This window comes from Orcinus orca, chromosome 3 (assembly GCF_937001465.1).
Source record: "Orcinus orca chromosome 3, mOrcOrc1.1, whole genome shotgun sequence".
Classification (NCBI taxonomy): domain Eukaryota; kingdom Metazoa; phylum Chordata; class Mammalia; order Artiodactyla; family Delphinidae; genus Orcinus; species Orcinus orca.
In genome coordinates this window covers 87,462,410-87,482,392 of record NC_064561.1, presented here as the reverse complement: position 1 = coordinate 87,482,392, position 19,983 = coordinate 87,462,410, and the positions used below count along the sequence as shown (strand labels likewise).

The following is a 19,983-nucleotide window of genomic DNA, read 5'->3' as shown; positions in this document are numbered from 1 at the left end:
TATAAGTCATAATTCTAGTTGTTACTTTAAAATATATATCTCAGAAATAACTAAATTTCCTTGCCAATTGCATTATTATGTATTTTCATCAAATCTTTAACCGTGGTCATTTTTAAGTCTTTTGTCATTTACAGACAGTTCTGGGTGTACTCTGATGCTTTTGCAAAAATATTCCCATAAAAGGGTTTCATCTTCAAGGAATTCATGGAAAAGACTCTGACAAGTACAGGTTTCTGGTAATTGACTATACTGCTGAACTGAATGAATAAGCATTTTCAGAACTCTAATGGAAAACTGATGAATTCATAAAAGTGCTAACAAAAGATCAAGATGAAAAAAAAATTAATTACATGGGACTGAGTGAACTGATAAGGATGATTACAAGTTTTGTGACTTTCTGTTTGCATAATAAAAAAAAACCTAACAGATGTTTATCAGGAATAAAAATGCCAAGTAAAATGTGTTGATAATCAGGTTAAACTTGTTAATTTTACAGATGACGAAAACAAAGTTTACAAGACATTTTCCATGGTCACACAGCAAATGACAGATCAGGAGTAGGTCTCAGATTTTCTGACTACTAGGTCCCTTAGTTTCTTTTATTCTGCTAAACAGTATGCCCTTCAAAACCAAAAGATAGGCAGAATAGAATGAGTAAACATGTTAAACTTTGGTCTATACACAGAATTTATGTGGAATATAGAAAAACCTTGATTCAAGATCTAAAATATAAAATTAACTTAAAGTCATTTAAAATAAAATCTGAATTAATAATTAAAACACAAACTAAACTGTATGTTAGACCTCAATAAAATAGGTTTTTTTTTTTAAGACAAGTTATGTTTTAAATCCCTTATTTTTATGAGGAGACTGGGATAAATAATGGAATTCATTTACATCTTTCAAATTAAAAAAAGGGAGATGGCTCTTAAATTTATTTTTTTTAAGGTTTTATTATAGTTGATTTACAATGTTGCATTAGTTTCTGCTGTACAGCAAGGTATATCTGTTATACATATATCCACTAATTTTGAGATTCTTTTCTTAAACTTATTTTTTAAGTAACTTTTTTTTATTGCTAAATTAAGTATATGTACACTGCAAAAAACGTAGGGAAAGCAAAAGGAAATAAAATTACCAGTACTCCTCCTATCCAAGTAATAGTGTGAACTTTTTGGGGGGTTGTTTGTTTTGCTTTCTGTTTTTTGTTTTTTTACCACAAGAAAAGGATATAAAATCAAAATCAGTTCACCAATTTTTAAAAAAAAACTACTTTTTTTTTTTTTTTTGGTGGGGAGTTCCTATTTACATTCACTCATTTAACATTTTCTGAACACCTAGGTTGGAAAGCGCACTGCACTAGACACTTGGGATACAGGACAGTTTGTCCCTAAGAGGGTACCTGGGAGGAGACATAAAGAGATGTTTATCAATAATAATACAAAACTTGTGTTAAAATACAATTAGAGTTGAATCTCACAGTTGAGACTGTGACACTAAACATTCTGGAATTCTTAGGTTTTTCCAAAACAGCTCAACGCAGGGCTGGTGCAGTACTGTTATCAGCACTACTTCAAAACGAATGTTAAGTTAAACATTGGCGAAAACCCTTCATTTTAGTACTTGTCAAATGTTTAAACCTTTCAAAATTCTCCTTTTTAGCGAACTGGAAACGCGCGTCCGGCCGAGGTAACCATTGCGCGGGGACAGAGACACTGCACGGTTCACATTCACTTGGAGTATTCGCGGGACGCCTAGGGGAGCGGTGCTTGTTGGGACTTGTAGTCTCTACCGGGACCGAAGACACCGCAGCTGCATTTATAATGCACTTCTCCCTTTTAAGCTTTCTGGCCCAAGTCAGATTACGCCCCAACCTAAAGCATGATTTCACAACCCTTACCTCTTCCAAGGCTCTTTATGTTTTTACTAGGTTCCTTACGTTCAACATTCAAACGCACATCGTCCCTCACAAGCCTCAAAGAGATTGGTCTGTCCTCAGCAGTGGGCGGAGCCTTAGGTGCACTGGATCTCTGGATTGGCCAACATCTCACTCGAAGAGGCGTTTTCCACTTGCCGTTCTGCACACTGTGGTAAAAAAGTAAATCGTTTACCGCAGTGTTCCTTTTCGCCGCGAGAATCTCGCGATATTTCCACCAAAGGGACCTAGCGACGCGTAGAGAGCCGCGGAGGCCAGTGGGGGTGGCCGGCACCGGAGCAGGGAAAAGCCAGGTTAGGGGGCCGAGGACTAGCGGGTGCTGCTTGCGCCATTCGGGTTCGGTCCGGGCCAGCCACCCAGAACCCAGAGGAAGTGTTGTGGACGGCGTGTCCCTCCTGGCCGGTTAGTCGGCCCGGGGTCGCGGCCGCTGGGTCAACCCCGAGTTTCACCTGGGCCCGCGCGGGTTGTGACAGGTGCGCGGAAGAGCGCGGCGCTCCGCCCGCTCGCCGGTCCGCCCCCTCCGGGCCTCGCCTGCGCGGGCTCGGGATGAGCTGCGGGCCGCAGCTGAGCGGCTCCCGCTCCTGGCGCCTGTCGCTGCCGCCGTCTCCTCCCAAGAGCAGCCGCCGCCCGTGAGGGAAAGAGGGAGGGAAGCGGCCGCTGACCCCGGGCATGAGCCGGACGCGACATCCCTTGCTGGATTAAGGCGCCGACATGAACCTGCACCAGGTGCTGACCGGGGCTGTGAACCCTGGCGACCACTGCTTCTCCGTGGGCAGCGTCGGCGACCAGCGCTTCACGGTGAGTGAGGGAGGCTCCCGCGTCGCCCGTGGCGAGTCCGCGCCCCTGAGTCAGCCGGGCTCGGCCCAGAGTGACGGGCAGAGGCCGAGAAAGCCTCGTCGCCCTCGCGGGGCGTCTCCTACGGAGGTCCCAGCTCCTTAGGGCCGGCGTACCTGGCCTTTGAGAACGAAGGAGGCAGTAACGCTTCGGTCATTGAGTTACTTAATGTACAGAGGCTAAACTCAGAAGTTAGAATGTTTTGTAGGATTTTTAAAGTTTTTAATCTGACGTCCTTGGGCTGGGGAGGTTTACTAAAATCGTTTATCCGAGAATCGTTGGTGTGTAATGTGTATGTGGGCTTTTTATTGCCCCACTCCATAGGCTCTAATTGTCAAGTTGAGGAATAGTTGGGATTGGTTTCATTTCTTCCTCTAAGTTTAGGTCAAGTGTCTTTGTAGTTGAAAAGAATGGGTGTTTTAAAAACAGGTAGCTGTCAACAACTAGCGCTGAGTGAAAACAGTGCTTTTCACTTATTTTTCTTTAAATTCACTGGGAATAACTTTGGAAAGAAAAAACTATTTTTCGTAAATGGTTCACTCCTGCCATCCTTTGAATTCCATATGTAACAGTTTAGTAGTCCTGGGAGGCTTATATTTATTTTAGATTGTTCACATTAATTACTAAAAGTTGCATTACTGTTTCTCAGTAAAATTCCTCTTTGGTGTGTAGTGGTAATTCCAGGTTAAAGTTTAAATGAAAGTGTCTTGTTTTTCATTTGTTTTCCCCAGATAGTGAAAGGAAGAGGGCCCCAAACTTTTGCTGTTTATCAGTATATTGACATTTTCTGCCTTAACTATAGCGGTTTTTTTAAAAAAGAATTAAGTATAGTTTTTATAATAATTTCAAGCTATAAGTCAGTATTGCACATGATAGCCTATATCTGAATATATGTATCGTGCTCATGATTTTTGGTACAACTTGAATAGCTATCTCTTAGTTGTGATTAAAACTTAATTTTGCATAAAAAAGTGAAACAAAATAAACATCTTAGTAGATGCCCTAGGTTTTCTTCTCAAACGATTTTGACTTTTTTTTGTCATCTTTATCAGTCGGAATAAATAATAGGAAAAAAAAGTAGTTATTATTTAATATGGTATAGGCATTTAATACCTGAATTGTGCTTTTAGATCTGTGCCAACCAAGTACTTTGCTTTTGAATAGAGTCTGTACCTCCCCTGTAGAGTGACTCATACACACCTTAACTTGCACTTGACACTAGCAGTTTTAGAGATTCTAATTCTAAATGTTGATCTCGCTTCAGTGCTCAAGAGGAGGGTGACTCTGAGGGTCTCAGTGGGCAACCCTAGTCTCCCTGCAGTTGAACATTGCTCACTGCTCTTGCTATTTAGAAAATAAAGATCATCCTAAGAAGATTTTGCCAGTGGGAGATTATAGGATGGTAACATTACATTCTCTGTCATCTCCTAAAATTATGAGTGCTTCCTCCAATGTAAATTCTAACAACTTTTTCTGAGAAGGCATTCAGAATCTATGTAAGCAGTGATATGAACTTCAAAGCATATACAATATGATGGCCTATTTATACACCTAGATGATCCTTCTAAGTGTATATAAAATCTTGGTGAATGCTTCTGTTATGTTAAAGGAGAAATGAGTTAATGTACCAAAGATAAGACTATCCTACGCCATCATGTAGCTTGTTGCACAGTTCTACTGAATTATAAAGTCTGTTTCCATAGACCAGGCTTTAATCATCTCCCACCAAGCCTACTGCAGATTTCTTCCAGATCTCAGGAATCAGTCCAGTAAATAAGGTAAAAATAAACATTTTGTTGTTATTTAGTATAAAGAGATCCCAGGTCTCTATAATTTTGGTGATAGTTTATTAACAGTCATCTTTTTTCCTTTGCAGCTAATCCATCCCTGACTGTCTAATATTAAATTGATATTCCGTTATAAACCAAGTTTCTTGCCCTCAGTCTACTGGACACTATATGCATCTTAAATTTATCTCTCTTGAAACTACTGTCTTTGCTAAAATGTAGAATCTGTTGTTTACTCCTTGAATTTTGTTTTTAACCTCTTTTGATTTTGGCTTCTTTTTCTTTTCATAGAAAGAGAGCAAACATTAACGGTAGATGGTATGTGCAGACTAAAAAACTCTCTCCAAATTCCAGTTTTACTTGAGCTAGGGACATGAAATCTTCTTGCAGGCCCACTTGAAGAATTACTTTGTTTGTCCTGTTACATTATGCCTTCTCTAAAGACAAACTTTACATTCGTAATTCATCTCTTTGCATGTTTGCAGATAACTTATTTGTTCTTGTTTTGAAAGATTACAAGAGATGAGATCTCATTTTTTGAATACAGTCTGACAGGTTTTAAATTGAAATTGAGTGCCATTTCTCATGGATTCTTGATTTTAAAATATGAAATTACTAATATAGTTAGTATATGTAAGTATTAGATACTTTTTTACTACTTAAACTGGCATCAAACAATTTTGACTTTTCTCTTAATAAGAAAGCTTCTAGTAGGCAGATACTTTCAAAGCACTTTATTTGCACTTTCATTATATTAGTGATCTGTCTTGCCTTGTGTATGTCTTCCACAGTTTCATTGTGAGTGCCTGGAACAGTGATTGAAGTACTGGTGTCACCTAATAGTAGAGTCATTACCTGAATTTGATTTCCAACCTAGTCCTTATAGTTAGTTATGTATCCGTGGGCAAGTTCTTTTACATTCTTTGAATTTCTTTTTTTCTTATCTGTAAAGTGGGGCTAAAGAAGAACTTATTCATAGGGTTGTTACATGAAAAAGTGCTAAGTTCATTGCTTAGTACCTGTAAAACCCTTAAAAATGTCTGTTATTATAAAGGCTAAACTCATTATGATGTATAGCACATAAAAAGTGCTTAATAAATACTGGTTGAATTGATGACTAATAGATAAAGAAGCCTTATCTATGTAATTAAAAATTGTGTTTTTAAAAAAATATTTTTAATAATTTAGACTAGAGTCCAAATAAAATACTTCAATTAAAGTTTAAAATTTTTTTCCAAAGTCATTTATTACGCATTTTGCCATAAATATCAGGTGAGTAACCAGGAGAGATTTCAGATATCCGAAGCAAAAATTCTTTAATTTTTCTTTATTTACATGAATTTTTCTCTCACTCCTTTTCCCTTGTTAATTTCATACTGTCTTTAGAGTGAAAGTATATGAGCAACCTGGTCCTAATCTGTTGACAACTTTTGTTTTTAGAATAAAAATTTTATTAGTAAAAGACAAATAATAAGTTAAAAACAGGCATAGTTAGTTAGAATCTGGATTTTCTAATGTTTCTGTGCATGCAATAGATTATCCATACTTAGTGTTGAAATTGTGTTTTTAGTGAAATGGAAAGGGAGATAATTTCCAAGAGACAGATTGTGTTAATATTTAGGACTTGCTGTCTCTAGTTTGGAATTTAAATGCCTTTGTTATACGAGGGATAACAAACATGTAATAACTCCAGACTCCCTTTTGTATTAGACAACTCTGTGTTCCCAGCCAAGGGGACCCAGATTAGAAGTCAAAAGACTGACTGCAGCTATCTGGGTGTTGGTAGAGAAATGGAGGCTGAATTAGCATTCTCCTTCTTTCTGTAATAGTAGTTTAACTTTTTGTTTTGTTCATTGTAGGGAAACCTTTATAGGAGGTTCTTATTTTGGAGAAGCACGTTAATGTTTGTGGATGGAGAGATACAGGAGGGGAAAGTTTGATACTGTTTGTATCTGGAGAAAGAGAATGATTTTTGTGGTACTCATGTGCTATTACGAGTACAAATTGGACTTCTTTTTACGTATTTAGCCTATTTAAAAATTTTATGTTTTAAATAGTATTAAGGTTCCTTTAAAATTATTGAAGTAATACGAATTCTTAATGTTGTGTTTAAAAAAATGAGAATAATGTTAATTACAACATGCCAAACATAACTCATTTAACCAGGAAGTATACCAGGAAGAAATTCTTTGGGATATTTACCTGGTGTGGTTGGTTAAAACAAAACAGTGAAAACAGGAAATCTAAGTACAGAAATCACAGGATTTCCAAATTAGAATGCTGACTGTGGCGGCCTTGGGTAATTTTTGAATATTGGAGAAGGTTGTCTGCCAAATTTAAAGTTAAAAATCATGTTTCAGTTGTATGCTTGAAAGCACACATATGAACTCAGTTCTTTCTTTGCACCTTGTTTAGTCTCAAAGTTAGTAAACCCAATATTATGTATGCCTAATAAAAGGATTTTCGTTTCTCAATTTAATTTTCATTGCTTTGTAATAGGTTATTCTGATTATAGATCTTTTGACAGAAGCAGCTAGTGTACCAATTACAATATATACATATTAATTTTGAAGCTTAGGTAGTGTGGCAATTTATTTGATGAACCAGTGCTGTTCTTTTTGTTTTGATAGTAATAGGGCACCTTGAAATGAATTTTTCAGGACAATTTATTTTGGAAAAAATCTATAAAACTAGTTTTAGATTTTGGTTTAGAATGTTATGTATAGTATTACATCTTAGGTTTTTATTTAAAACCAGGGAGATGGGTTATTTTTATTTAAGAATTTAGTAAAAATGGATTATTTTAAAATCACACAGAGCACATTTTATTTTTTCTTCTTTATTTTGTTTATGTGTGAATTACATTGATTGACTTTTAAAATTGAAGTACAGTTGATTCATAATACTGTGTTGGTTTCAGGTGTCCAGAAAAGTGATTTGGAGATTGTGTGTGTGTGTGTGTGTGTGTGTGTGTGTGTACACACACACACATATATGATTATGTTCTATTATAGGTTATTACAAGAATATTGTCCCCTGTATTATACAGTAAATCCTGTTGCTTATCTGTTTTATGTATAGTAGTTTGTATCTGTTAATTCCATACTCCTAATTTATCACTTGCCCCCCTCCCTTTTCCCTTTGGTAACCATAGCTTGTTTTCTATGTCTGTGAGTCTGTTTCTGTTTTATATATGGATTCATTTGTATTATTTTTTAGATTACACATATAAGTAATATCATACAATATTTGTCTTTCTCTCTATGACTTCACTTGGTATGATATTCTCTAGGTCCATTCATGTCACTGCAAATGGCAATATTTCATTCTTTTTTATGTCTGAGTAATAGTCCTTTGTATATATGTACCACATCATTATCCATTCATCTGTTGATGGACACTTAGGTTGCTTCCATGTCTTGGCTGTTGTAAATAGTGCTGCTATGAACTTTGGATGCAGAGCCCATTTTGAATTAAAGTTTGTTTTCGTGTATTTCCATGCTTATTAACTCATCATGTTGTATAAACTCTAGAGATTGAATTAATTTTAATAATATATTAAAAATATCCATAAGAAGATATGTTTATTTCAAGTGATTTTTGCATGATATCCAGTTTGGATTTTCTGTACAGATTCATCTCTCTATTTTTCCCCCCCAAGCTTTATTGACATACAGTTTACATGAAAATTGTGTAAGTTTAAGGTGTGCAGTGTGATGATTTGATACACATATATAGTGTGAAATCTTTACCACAATAAGGTTAGTTAACATATCCTTTAACTCACATAATTACCATTTTGTTGTTGTTATGATGAGAACATTAAAGCTTTATTCTAATAGCAACTTGCAACTGTACAATACAATATTGTTAACTATAGTCACCATGCCGTACATTAGATCCCTGGAACTTATTCATCTTATAACTGAAAGTTTGTATCCTTTGACCAACATCTCCCATTTCCCCCATCCATAGCCCCTGGCAACCACCATTCTATTCTGTTAGTACAATGTTTCTATTAGTACAATGTTTTTAGATTCCACATATAAGTGGAATACATTATTTGTCTTTCTCTGTCTGACTTAGCATAATGCCCGCAAGGTTGTCACAAGTGGCAGAATTTTCTTCTTTTTTATGACTGAATAATATTCTTTTGTGTGTGTGTGTGTGTGTGTGTAAAACATATTTTCTTTATCCATTCATTCACTGATGGACACTTAGGTTGTTTCCATATCTTGGCTATTGTGAACAATGCTGAAATGAATATGGGAGTGCAGATATCTCTTACAGAGATTTCATCATCTTTGGATATAATCCTAGAAGTTGGATTGGTGGAATATATGGTAGTTCTGCTTTTAATTTTTTCAGGACTCTTCCATACTGTTTTTTACAGTGACTGTGCCAATCTACATTCACACCAAGAGTGCACAAAGATTCCCTTTCTTCACATCTTCACCAACACTTTTATCTTTTTGTTGATAGCATCCTAATGGATATGAAGTGATATCTCATCCAGTTTTGATTGGCATTTCCCTGATGAGTAGTGATGTTGAACATCTCTTCATGTACCTGTTGGCCATTTGTACATCTTCTTTGGAAAAATGTTTGAGTCTTCTGCCCATTTTTAATTGGATTGTTCATTTCTGGTAATGAGTTATATGAGTTCCTTATGTATTTTAGGTATTAACTTTTTTTTTTTTTTTTTTTGGCGGTACGCAGGCCTCTCACTGTTGTGGCCTCTCCCGTTGCAGAGCACAGGCTCCGAATGCGCAGGCTCAGTAGCCATGGCTCATGGGCCTAGCCGCTCCACGGCATGTGGGATCTTCCCGGACCGGGGCACGAACCCATGTCCCCTGCATCGGCAGGCAGACTCTCAACCACTGCACCACCAGGGAAGCCCTAGATATTAACTTTTTATCAGATAAGATTGCAAATATTTTCTCCCATTTTTAGGTGGCCTTTTCATTTTGTTGGTGGTTTCTTTTGCTGTGCAGAAGCTTAATGTAGTTTTACTTATCTATTACTGCTTTTGTTGCTTGTGCTTTTGTTGTCCAAAAAATCATCACTAATTGTCAAGGGCCTTTTCCCCTATGTTTTCTTCTAGGAGTTTTGTGGTTTCAGGTTTTAGGTTTAAGTTTTTAATCCATTTTTGAGTTGATTTCTGCATGTGATGTAAGACAAGGGTCCGATTTTATTCTTTTGTATGTGGATGTACAGTTTTCCCAGCATCAATTTATGGAAGAAACTGTCTTTTCTCTGTTGTATATTCTTGGCACCTTTGTCAAAGATTAGTTGACCATATATGTGTGGGTTATGTCTGGGCTCATGATTCTGTTCCTTTGGCCATGTGTCTGTTTTTATGCCAATACCATACTGTTTTGATTTTTATAGCTTTGCAACATAGTTTGAAATAAGGAAATGTGATGGTTCCAGCTTAGTTTTTCTTTAAGATTGCTTTGGCTATTTGGGGTCTTCTGTGGTTCCATGTGAATTTTAGGATTTTTTTTTTCCCTATGTGAAAAATGCCACTGGAATTTTGATAGAGATTACATTGAATCTATAGGTGGTTTTGTGTAGTATGGACATTTCAACAATATTAATTCTTCCAGTCCAAGAACAGAAGATGTTTTCTCATTTATTTGTGTTGTCAGCTTCTTTAATCAATGTCTTACAGTTTTCTGTGTACAAGACTTTTCACCTTGGTTACATTTACTCTTAAGTATTTTATTCTTTTTGATGCTATTGTAAATTGGATTTTCTTAATTTCTTTTTTGAATAGTTTATTGTTAGCATATAGAAATGCAGTTGATTTTTGTATGTTGATTTTGTATTCTGCAGTTTTGCTGAGTTCATTTCTTAGTTCTAACAGTTTTTTGGTGGAATCTTTAGGGTTTCTATATGTAATATCTTGTCTTCTGCAAACAGACAATTTTACATCTTCCTTTCTGATTCGAATGCCTTTTATTTCTTTTTTTTGCCTAATTGCTCTGGCTAGGACTTCAATATTATGTTGAATAGAATCGGTGGGAGTGTGTGCATCCTTGTCTTTTTCCTGATCTTAGAGGAAAGCTTTTAGCTTTTTATCATTGAGTATATTAGCTATAAGCTTGTCATATATGGCCTTTATGGAACCATCCTTGCATCCCAGGGGTAAATCCCACTTGATTATGGTATAAGATCTTTTTAATGTGCTCTTGAAATCAGTTTGCTAGTATTTTGTTCAAGATTTTTGCATCTATATTCATCAGGGAAATTGGCCTCTAATTTTCTTTTCTTATAGTGCCTTGTGTAGCTTTGGTATAACGGTAATGTTGACCTTGTTAAATGGCCTCTTCAGTTTTTTGGAAGGGTTTGACAAGGATTGGTGTTAATTATTCTTTAAATGTTTGGTAGAATTCACTGGTAAAGCCAACTGGTCCTGGGCTTTTATTTGTTAGGAAGTTTTGATTACCTTATCAATTAGTGTATTATATTTTCTCAGTTTTCTAAAAGAGTAAATATTGATAGTGATAACCCACACAAACTAAAGCTCTTGGGGAGGGAGAAGCTAGGGTGGTTATCCTCAGTATTTTCTTAAGTGTACAAAGGATTACTGAAACCAGAGAGTTTGAGAACCATTGCTTTATAGTATTCCATTGTATGATTATACTGCAGTTTTTTTTAAAAACTTTTTATTTTACATTGGAGTACAGTTGATTAACAATGTTGTGTTAGTTTCAGGTGTACAACAAAGTGATTCAGTTATAAGTATCAATTCTTTTTCAAATTGTTCTCCCAATTAGGTTGTTACAGAATATTGAGCAGAGTTCCCTGTGCTATACAGTAGGTCCTTGGTGGCTATCCATTTAAAATATATATACTACAGTTTATTTATGTGTTCTATTATATGTTTGAGTTGGTTCTACTTTGGAGCTTTTATGAATAGCTATGAATGTTCTTGTACATGTCTCTTAGTGTACATATAGACACATTTCTGTTGGGTATAAACTTAGAGGTAGAATTGCTGGATCATTGAGTGTTCCTGTGTTTACCTTTCCAAAGTAGTGGGACCATTTTATTTTACATTCGTATCAGCAGTTATGGGAATTCTGGTTGCTTTACATCCAAAGAAGTCATTTTTAATTATAGGAAGAAATTAGGGGACAGTTATTAAATTCACATCATGTTTATTTATAAGGCATTGTATGGCAGCATAGCAGAAGGAGTAAGAGCATGTTCTTTCCCATTAGTTATAACTTGCTTTCAGTCTCATTTGTGTCTGATACTAGCTCTGAGACTTGAGCCAATTACTCAAAGTTCGAGTTTCCTTATCAGTAAAATGGATTGATTATAGTAAATATCTCACAGGATTTGTTGTGAGGATTAAATGGGATACCAGTGAAAAGCACTTAGCATTTGGCCCTGTCAAGAAGAAAAAATAGGCTCAGATGACTACAGTGAATGAAAGATAGAAGAAAACACAAAAAAGTGCCCCCCTCCCCGCCCCCATCTCTTTTTCTGGCTGTTTATTTGTATCCTTTATCACACTGGTAAGCATAAGTGTTTCCCTGAGTTCTTCGCACTGTTTTAGCAAATAAATCCAAGGGGGAAGAGGTCATGGGAACCTTTGACTGGGACAGAAGTTGTGGGTAATCTGAGGACCTACTACTTGTGATTAGCATCTGAAGTGAAGGGCAGTCTCAGTTAAGGCTGAGCCCTTAACTTGTGGGATCTGATGCTATCTCCAGGCAGATGGTGTCAGGACTGAGTTAAATTGTAGGATACTCAGTTGGTGTCACATAATTGCTTGCTTGGTGTGGTTAAAACCCCCCCATATCTGTTGTCAGAAGTGTTGTAAATGTGGTAATAATGTGAGAGCAAAGGAGAAACACGGGAGGAAGACTAGTTTTTTCCTTCTCACTCTCCAAGGCTGCAAACATGTAGTCAAATTCTGTGTTCATAAGTTACTTAGTTCCTTCCTGCCTCCTTTCTTTCAGTGTAGATATAGTATTTGTTTGAAATGTACTTAGTTCCTTTGTTTCACCTCCCCCCCATTCTGATTGATTTAAATCAATTTTTTGAATATGTATGATGTTAACGTGTTTCAAAAGTCATAACTAGTGTCCACTGGTAGATGAATGGATAAAGGTGTGTGTGTGTGTGTGTGTGTATACATGTATACACACACAGTAGAATATTACTCAGCCATAAAAAAAGAATGGAATCTTGCCATTTGTGACAATATGTGTGGACCTGGAGGGTATTATGCTAAGTGAAGTAAGTCAGACAAAGACAAATACCATATGATTTCACTTATATGTGGAATCTAAAAAACAAAACAAATGAACAAACAGCAGAACAGTAACAGACTCATAGATACAGGGGACGAATGTGGTTGCCAGAGCGGAGGGAAGGGGGAGGTGGGAGTGATAAGTGAAATAGGTAAGGGAGATTAAGAAATAGAAACTTCCAGTTACAAAATAAATGAGTCATGGGCATTAAATGTACAGCATGGGGAATATAGTCAATAATACTGTAATACCTTTGTATGGTGACACATAATAACTAGACTTAATGATGATCACTTTATAATGTATGGAAATGTAGAATCACGGAGTTGTGCACCTGAAACTAACAGAGTACTGTAGGTCAGTTATACTTCAATTTTAAAAAGAAGTCGTGAGTATATAAAAAGTTATACTCAGAAGTGTTATTCTTTTTTTTTTTTTTTTTGATGCCTCTCTCCTGTTCTTTTTTTTGTTTTTTAAACATCCAGCGCTTTTTTTTTTTTTTTTTTAGATGTTGGGAGTAGGAGTCTTAGTAATTTATTTATTTATTTATTTTTGCTGTGTCGGGTCTTCGTTTCAGTGCGAGGGCTTTCTCTAGTTGTGGCAAGCAGGGGCCACTCTTCATCGCGGCGCACGGGCCTCTCACTATCGCAGCCTCTCGTTGCAGAGCACAAGCTCCAGGTGCGCAGGCTCAGTAGTTGTGGCTCACGGGCCTAGTTGCTCCGCGGCATATGGGATCTTCCCAGACCAGGGCTTGAACCCATGTCCCCTGCATTGGCAGGCAGATTCTCAACCACTGCGCCACCAGGGAAGCCCCAGAAGTGTTATTCTTTGCTTCCACTTCATCTTCTCCCCTTTTGTAGGTATCCAACTTCATTTTTCCCTAGTTTTATTCTCCCTTTGTTCCTTTTTGTAGCAAGCCAGGTACATGTGTTTTATTTTCCTTGTTCCTTACACACAAAAAATTGCCATATATGCTCTTTTCTACTTTTTTTTTTCACTTTATAATATCCCCTAGAAATCACTCCAAGTCAGTTCATAGATTTCTTCCTCATTCTTTTTATAGCTGTTTAATACTCCATCGTGGCTATGTACCACAGTTTATTCAACCAGTATTCTGTGCACAGCAGGATTTTTAAGGAGATGTTTACACATTCTTGAAAATGATTAAGAAATGGAACAAAACACAAATAGAGTTTGAGTCTCTAATGCATTTTATATTTAATTAATTATACAGTCAAATAAACTATAAAAATTAAAATTCTGTAGTCAAGAAAACCAGGAGGTGTTTTTATTATAAGCCCCAAGGATAATAGTCAACTGATGAAGTGTAAACTGCAGTTCGTTATATTTGTTTTTTGTTTTTTCCCCATTTACCAGTTTATTGCCATCCATTAGTTATAACTCTGAAAGAAGAAAGTGAGGACTAAATGACAGAGATATTCCAGATGAAGATCAATAATTTTTATTCAATTTAAAGTTTGCCAAAACTAGGGATAGATAGCTTTGCACCTTCTAGTGCCGTCACTAAGGAAAAATTAACTGACAGGCAGTGATAGTATAATAGCAGCAGCAAAAGAACAAGGGTAATCCAGAACTGGATAAGTCTTTGAATGATCAAGGTTTATTTGTATTATAAGTTGGCATCTTTCTATAGGGATAGATGTTTATTTCTGAGGTAACTTTGCATTTATCAAGTTTATAAATGTTTAATACTTGTTGAATTAAACAGTAATTTTGTGAGGTACTTCAGGATTCATGTAGACTTAATTCAGGAAAACTTAGAGTCCTGATTGACAAAAATAGGTGCAACACAATATCTGTAAGTAGATATATAATTGCAGGTAAACAAAAAGAAGGCAAAGTTATGAACACATTTAAAAATATATATATATATATTCTAGTTAATGGAAACTGAAAAAATTTTGTTTAGTGAGGAGGAAATCTACATTGTAAACATTCCAAATTTAATACAGTATTTTGGTAAACAGTGACAATCAGTATTTTATCAAAATTTAATATTCAGGAGAAAATCAGTTTCTAAAATATTAAGGTATTTTAGAGTATTGTTAATGACATTTTTCATAAATTAGTTTTTGGAATTTATTCTGGCTGTTAGTCTTGTGACAAGCCTTATGATCCTATTGTGGATATTTACACCTAGGTGAGCAGACCATCATGAGGTTTTTTGTTTGTTTACTGAGCCAGTTTTTTCCACTGTGTGGCACTAGTAGAAACAGACTTGATTTCCCCTAATTCCTTTTAGGAAAATTCCAGACAAGCATGCTTAACTAGGGAAGTTCCTGTTCTGACATCAAAATAGCACTAGATCAAAAATCAAGAGATCAGAGTTCTCAAGCCCACTCTGCCACTAAGAAGTTGTCAGCCAATTTAGGCCTCATTTTCTTGTTGATAATGTGAGCAGATTTATTTGTATGTTCTTTCAAGTCCCTTTTCTAATATTTTTTGGTAGCTTGTACAGAACCATTTTGGCTTTGGTAGGAATTACGGTCATGAAGTATATATTAAGTATAATATTTTTTACATTAAGTAAGGTGTATGTATATGTGCAAAAGTGATGAGAAAGTAAAGAATTACTAAAATTTTAAGAACTTAGGATGGAAAGCAGTTTGTGATAGATATTTTATTTTCAGAATTATGCTGCATGTAAATTCTAGGATGACAGCCACGTACTCTTAAATGGAAGAAACTCCTGTGATCTAAGAGCAGAGAACAAGATAAACTTGAACCCTACTTTTTCGTCTTGGACCTTAACTTGTAGTAATGGAAATGGATAACAAGCAAGATATTTACAAATCGTGGTATATGCTATGAAGAAGAAAAAGAGTAGTGTGATGGAAAGTAATTAGGGGAGGGGGGAAGAATATTGATCAATATGAGTATATTCAGGAACTGAGACATGAATGTTGAAAAGAAGCTAGTTAGACAAAGACCAGGCAGATAGAAGGAAGGTAAACCACCTTGAGGTGAAAAAAGATTGTTATGCCCAAGAAACAGAAAGAAGGGCAATGTAAGGGCAGGAGCCAATTGAGGGAATGAAAGAGTAGCTTGAGATGGATTTGGGGAATTAGGACAATCATTTAGGGCATTGACATTGATAAGAAGTTGAGATTTTATTCCAAGTGCGATGAGGAAACTATTGAAGGGAAAATTACGTGGTGTAATAAACATTTTTAAAAGATCACTCTTGTCTGTGTGTGGAAAGGAATTAGAGGGAAGCAAGAATGGAAGCAGTCAGAGTATAAACAATAATGCAGGAGAGAGATTATGGTAGTTTAGATAAGGGCAGTAGCATTCAGTGGAGATGGAAAAAGTGAACGGAATTGGTATATATTTTGCAGAAAGGACTGACTGATGGGACTATATATGGGAGGTAAGGGGAATATTCTCAAATAATAAAGATTTTTAAAAATATTTAAAATTAGTCTGTTAATATTTAACGCCAGTGTTCTACATGATAAATATTTTCTTGACAATTTTATCATTTTTATTTTACTTTGTTCATTTTTTTCTTTGTTTTTAGGCTTATGCCTCTGGATGTGACATTGTTATACTGGGAAGTGATTTTGAAAGACTGCAAATAATCCCAGGAGCTAAACATGGAAATATTCAAGTAGGATGTGTAGATTGTTCAATGCAACAAGGCAAGGTTTGTAATCTTGTGGTGATATGAGATTTGTTTTGAATATGGTTTTTGTAAGTATAGTCTCTGAAGTATCTATTTCCTATTGAATTAGAGACTTGCTGTGTTTCCAAGACAATGTAGCTACAGATTTCTTTGGCTCTCTAAGATGCACTCTAGAGAACAAAATTCCTGACTCAGATGTATCTTAGAGATTGTCAGGAATTCTGTTCTCATATAATCTTGAAATATAGCATAGTTTTCTCCATGAATTGACAAACAAATGTAATATTACCTGTAGAATAGGTGTAAAGCTTACTTATTTAAAAATTGATTGGATTGAGGGAAAGGAATGACAATAAACTTCAGTCTATTTAGAAATAAACCCTGAAAAGAAATTGTTGTCAGAGTCCTTTTTTGTCTGTAAACAGGTAGTTATCTCCTTGTAACTTCTAGATAAACTTTGTACAAAAATGAACATAAATTGATAATTTTTTAAATAATTTATTCCAAGTCTATAAGAAAAATGAAAAATTTAATTTGAACTTCTGTTTACACATGGAAAGTATAAAGTTACCTTGAAAGTAAAAAAGCAACAAAAACAAAAGAAACAGGGAATGGGCTTCCCTGGTGGCGCAGTGGTTGAGAGTCCGCCTGCCAATGCAGGGGACGCGGGTTCGTGCCGCAGTCCGGGAAGATCCCACATGCCGTGCGGAGCGGCTGAGCCTGTGAGCCATGGACGCTGAGCCTGCGCATCTGGAGCCTGTGCTCCGCAACGGGAGACGCCATAACAGTGAAAGGCCCGCGTACCGCAAAAAAAAAAAAAAAAGGAAACAGGGCATATGATTTAACATCAGGTTAAATACAGTTCTGTATAGTACCAGAGTTGGGAGAGTTATAACTTATAGGCAGTATAGTGTATAGCTTAATATAGCACCATATAGGCATAGATGACCAGGCCTAGGTACAGTTGCAGCTAGACTAGGCTGAACTTTGCAAATTTAATTTTTTTGGTAGATACTTAATTCATGTATATTGTTTGTGATTCTACCAGAACATTTTGTGTGAGAAATCAAAATGGGCCCAACCTTATTTTTTTTAATGTAATCATTCCTAATAAGGCTGCCATTCTGAAAAGTTACTTCTTGGGACCTAGTTTAAAGATACTCATAACAAAGGAGTTTCAACTCTTGTAGTCTTTGCCTACTTTTTGGACTACTGTTCTTTTTGTTATTCCTGTGTTCCTTCCTTTCAGTAGAGTTACAGGTATCTCATCTGTCTTTCTTTTCTTCATGCCTTTCATTCTCACTGTACTACGAAAGTGGTTTTTATTATGGAATGCTAAAAATCCTTGAGACTTTTTTCCCTTTCTCTTCATGTTTGTTTGATCTCGTAGCTCTGTAGTTCTGTAATCTTGATTGTATATAAAAACTTACTTATACCATTTAGATTCACATAGGGCTTGTTAATGTTGGAAATCTAATTTTAGAAATTTTTAATATGAGTTATCTTTTAATCTATATTACATGAAATCCAGGTTAGAATGAAGAGGTCATTTGGTTTTATAATTATTCTAATAAAGGGTAAATTTCCTTTGTTTTACAGATAACAGTATACTCAAATGATTCCTTAAGGTATCAAGATGAAAATTTGTAGATTTTGGTACTTGGGATTTCTGTTTACCTTTTAGAAGGAAATGCTTCTTGATACCATAGGCATCAATATTTTATCATTACTGTTTTTTATTTGTAGTACTACCAGATTAATTTTCCTAAGAAAATTCATCTGCATTTGACTTGTTATTGATTTGCTTAAAACCATTCTTAGTTTCCCATGAACTTAGAAAAGTTCAAATTGTTCACCTTGGTTTGAGACCTTATTTAACCCACTCACACTTGCCTTTTTGGCCTCATGTCCATTATTTCTCTCTTCTGCCTGGGCTGGTGCTCAGTCACCTCCCAACATACTTTACCTCTTTTAATATTTACACTCGTGGGGACTTCCCTGGTAGTCCAGTGGTTAAGACTCCACACACCCAATGCAGGGGCCCCAGGTGCAATCCCTGGTCAGGGAACTAGATCCTGCATGCGGCAACGAAGATTTCACGTGCCGCGACTACGACCCGGAGCAGCCAAATAAATAAATATTAAAAAAAAAGATGTACACTTGTGTTCATACTATGCCCTATTTCTAAAATTGAACACTCACTGCAGTTTGAAATTCTATCCACGTTTAAAGGTGCAAACTAAATACTCCCAGGTGAAGTCAGTGCAGATGATTTCTACCTTCTAAGATCTCCTCAGAACACTTTAAAATATCCATTGAAAGTTTTTTTTTCCATATGTATGTTACATCCTCATTTCTTACTGTCTTCACTAGATTATATGTTCTTATTTTTATCCCTGATCATTCATTCTATCTATATATCTGTCTGATTTCTGATGTTTTGATGTTCTTCATTTGTGACTCACTCAAGCTATAGTAGTAGCTACCTTATAAAACAGAGCCAGCAAGGGTTATGCTTCATTGATTTAAGAGTAAATATTTGAAAGTTACTCAAATAAAATAGAATATTGAAAAAAATATACTCCTTAGAGAGTTTACAAAGGAATAGATCTAAGTTTCACTTCTAAAAAGTTAAATATACACTGACAGAATTCTGAACTTTGAAGACAGATAACCTAAAAACTTGATTTTTAAGTCACGTCAAATTCCATACTTGACAAGGAATACATCAATACATTTTCTTCTGTGAGGAAGGGAATTAACATTTACTATGCATCTTATATAGATAATTCTTTTCCAGATGCTTTACAAATGTTATTTCAACCCTCAAAATAATCCTATTAGGAAGATAGTATTATATATACTGTAAATATAGATAGAAACTAAGGTTCAGAGAGCTTAACTTGCTGGTACACAGTGACAGCACTGGAATTCTGATCCAGACATGGTAGTCCCCAAAATTGACATTCTCAAGTATTGGTGAAAGAAATTTTGTGTTGGGTATTTTTTAAGTTATACTGTTAATTTCTTTTGTTCTTTTGATTCATAAGTTAACATATCCATAAGTTTTCTTTCTTTTTTCTTTTTAAAAGATTGCAGCATCCTATGGAAATGTTGTATCTGTTTTTGAACCAGTTAACCTACCGAAGCAAAAGAAAAATTTGGTCAGTAATTCATCTTTTTCTCTTAGAAATGAAAATGTGTTGTGTATTAAAATATACCATTTTTAGAGTACAAAATTAGAGTGATCACATAAATCAGTATAAATTATACACTAATTAAAGACGTGTTAAATGCCACTTCCTTATTAAAGATGTATGTTTCATTGAAGTAGAATTAAACTAAATTGTGCATATGAATTATCTTGAAATGCTTTTCTTTTTTTCCATCTATCATTTTTTTCTTTTATTAAGTATTTGAAGAGTCAACAACTTGAAACTTGTTAGTTACTTTATTGCTAGTGGCAAACATCATTGTCCAGTCATATGTGGCACTTGTTCTTTGTTTCTG

General features: G+C 35.6%; 2 protein-coding genes across 5 annotated transcripts in view; one reads left to right on the top strand and one right to left on the bottom strand.

The window, feature by feature from the left end:
- The window catches only part of DTWD2 (DTW domain containing 2), a 155,496-nt gene extending 153,495 nt beyond the window's left edge, over positions 1 to 2,001 (bottom strand). Inside the window, exon 1 of the mRNA XM_004267481.4 lies at positions 1,901 to 2,001. The gene's annotated coding sequence lies outside the window, so the exon portion shown is untranslated. The remainder of the gene's footprint in view (positions 1 to 1,900) is intronic.
- Positions 2,002 to 2,454: 453 nt separating this feature from the next.
- Positions 2,455 to 19,983, top strand: part of DMXL1 (Dmx like 1) — a 124,919-nt gene continuing 107,390 nt past the window's right edge. For all 4 annotated transcript variants that reach the window (XM_004267483.4, XM_004267482.3, XM_049708506.1 and 1 more), the window contains exons 1-3: positions 2,455 to 2,734; positions 16,369 to 16,494; positions 19,566 to 19,637. In XM_004267483.4, the coding sequence (XP_004267531.1) occupies positions 2,648 to 2,734; positions 16,369 to 16,494; positions 19,566 to 19,637 (285 nt within the window). In that variant the 5' untranslated portion in view covers positions 2,455 to 2,647. The remainder of the gene's footprint in view (positions 2,735 to 16,368; positions 16,495 to 19,565; positions 19,638 to 19,983) is intronic.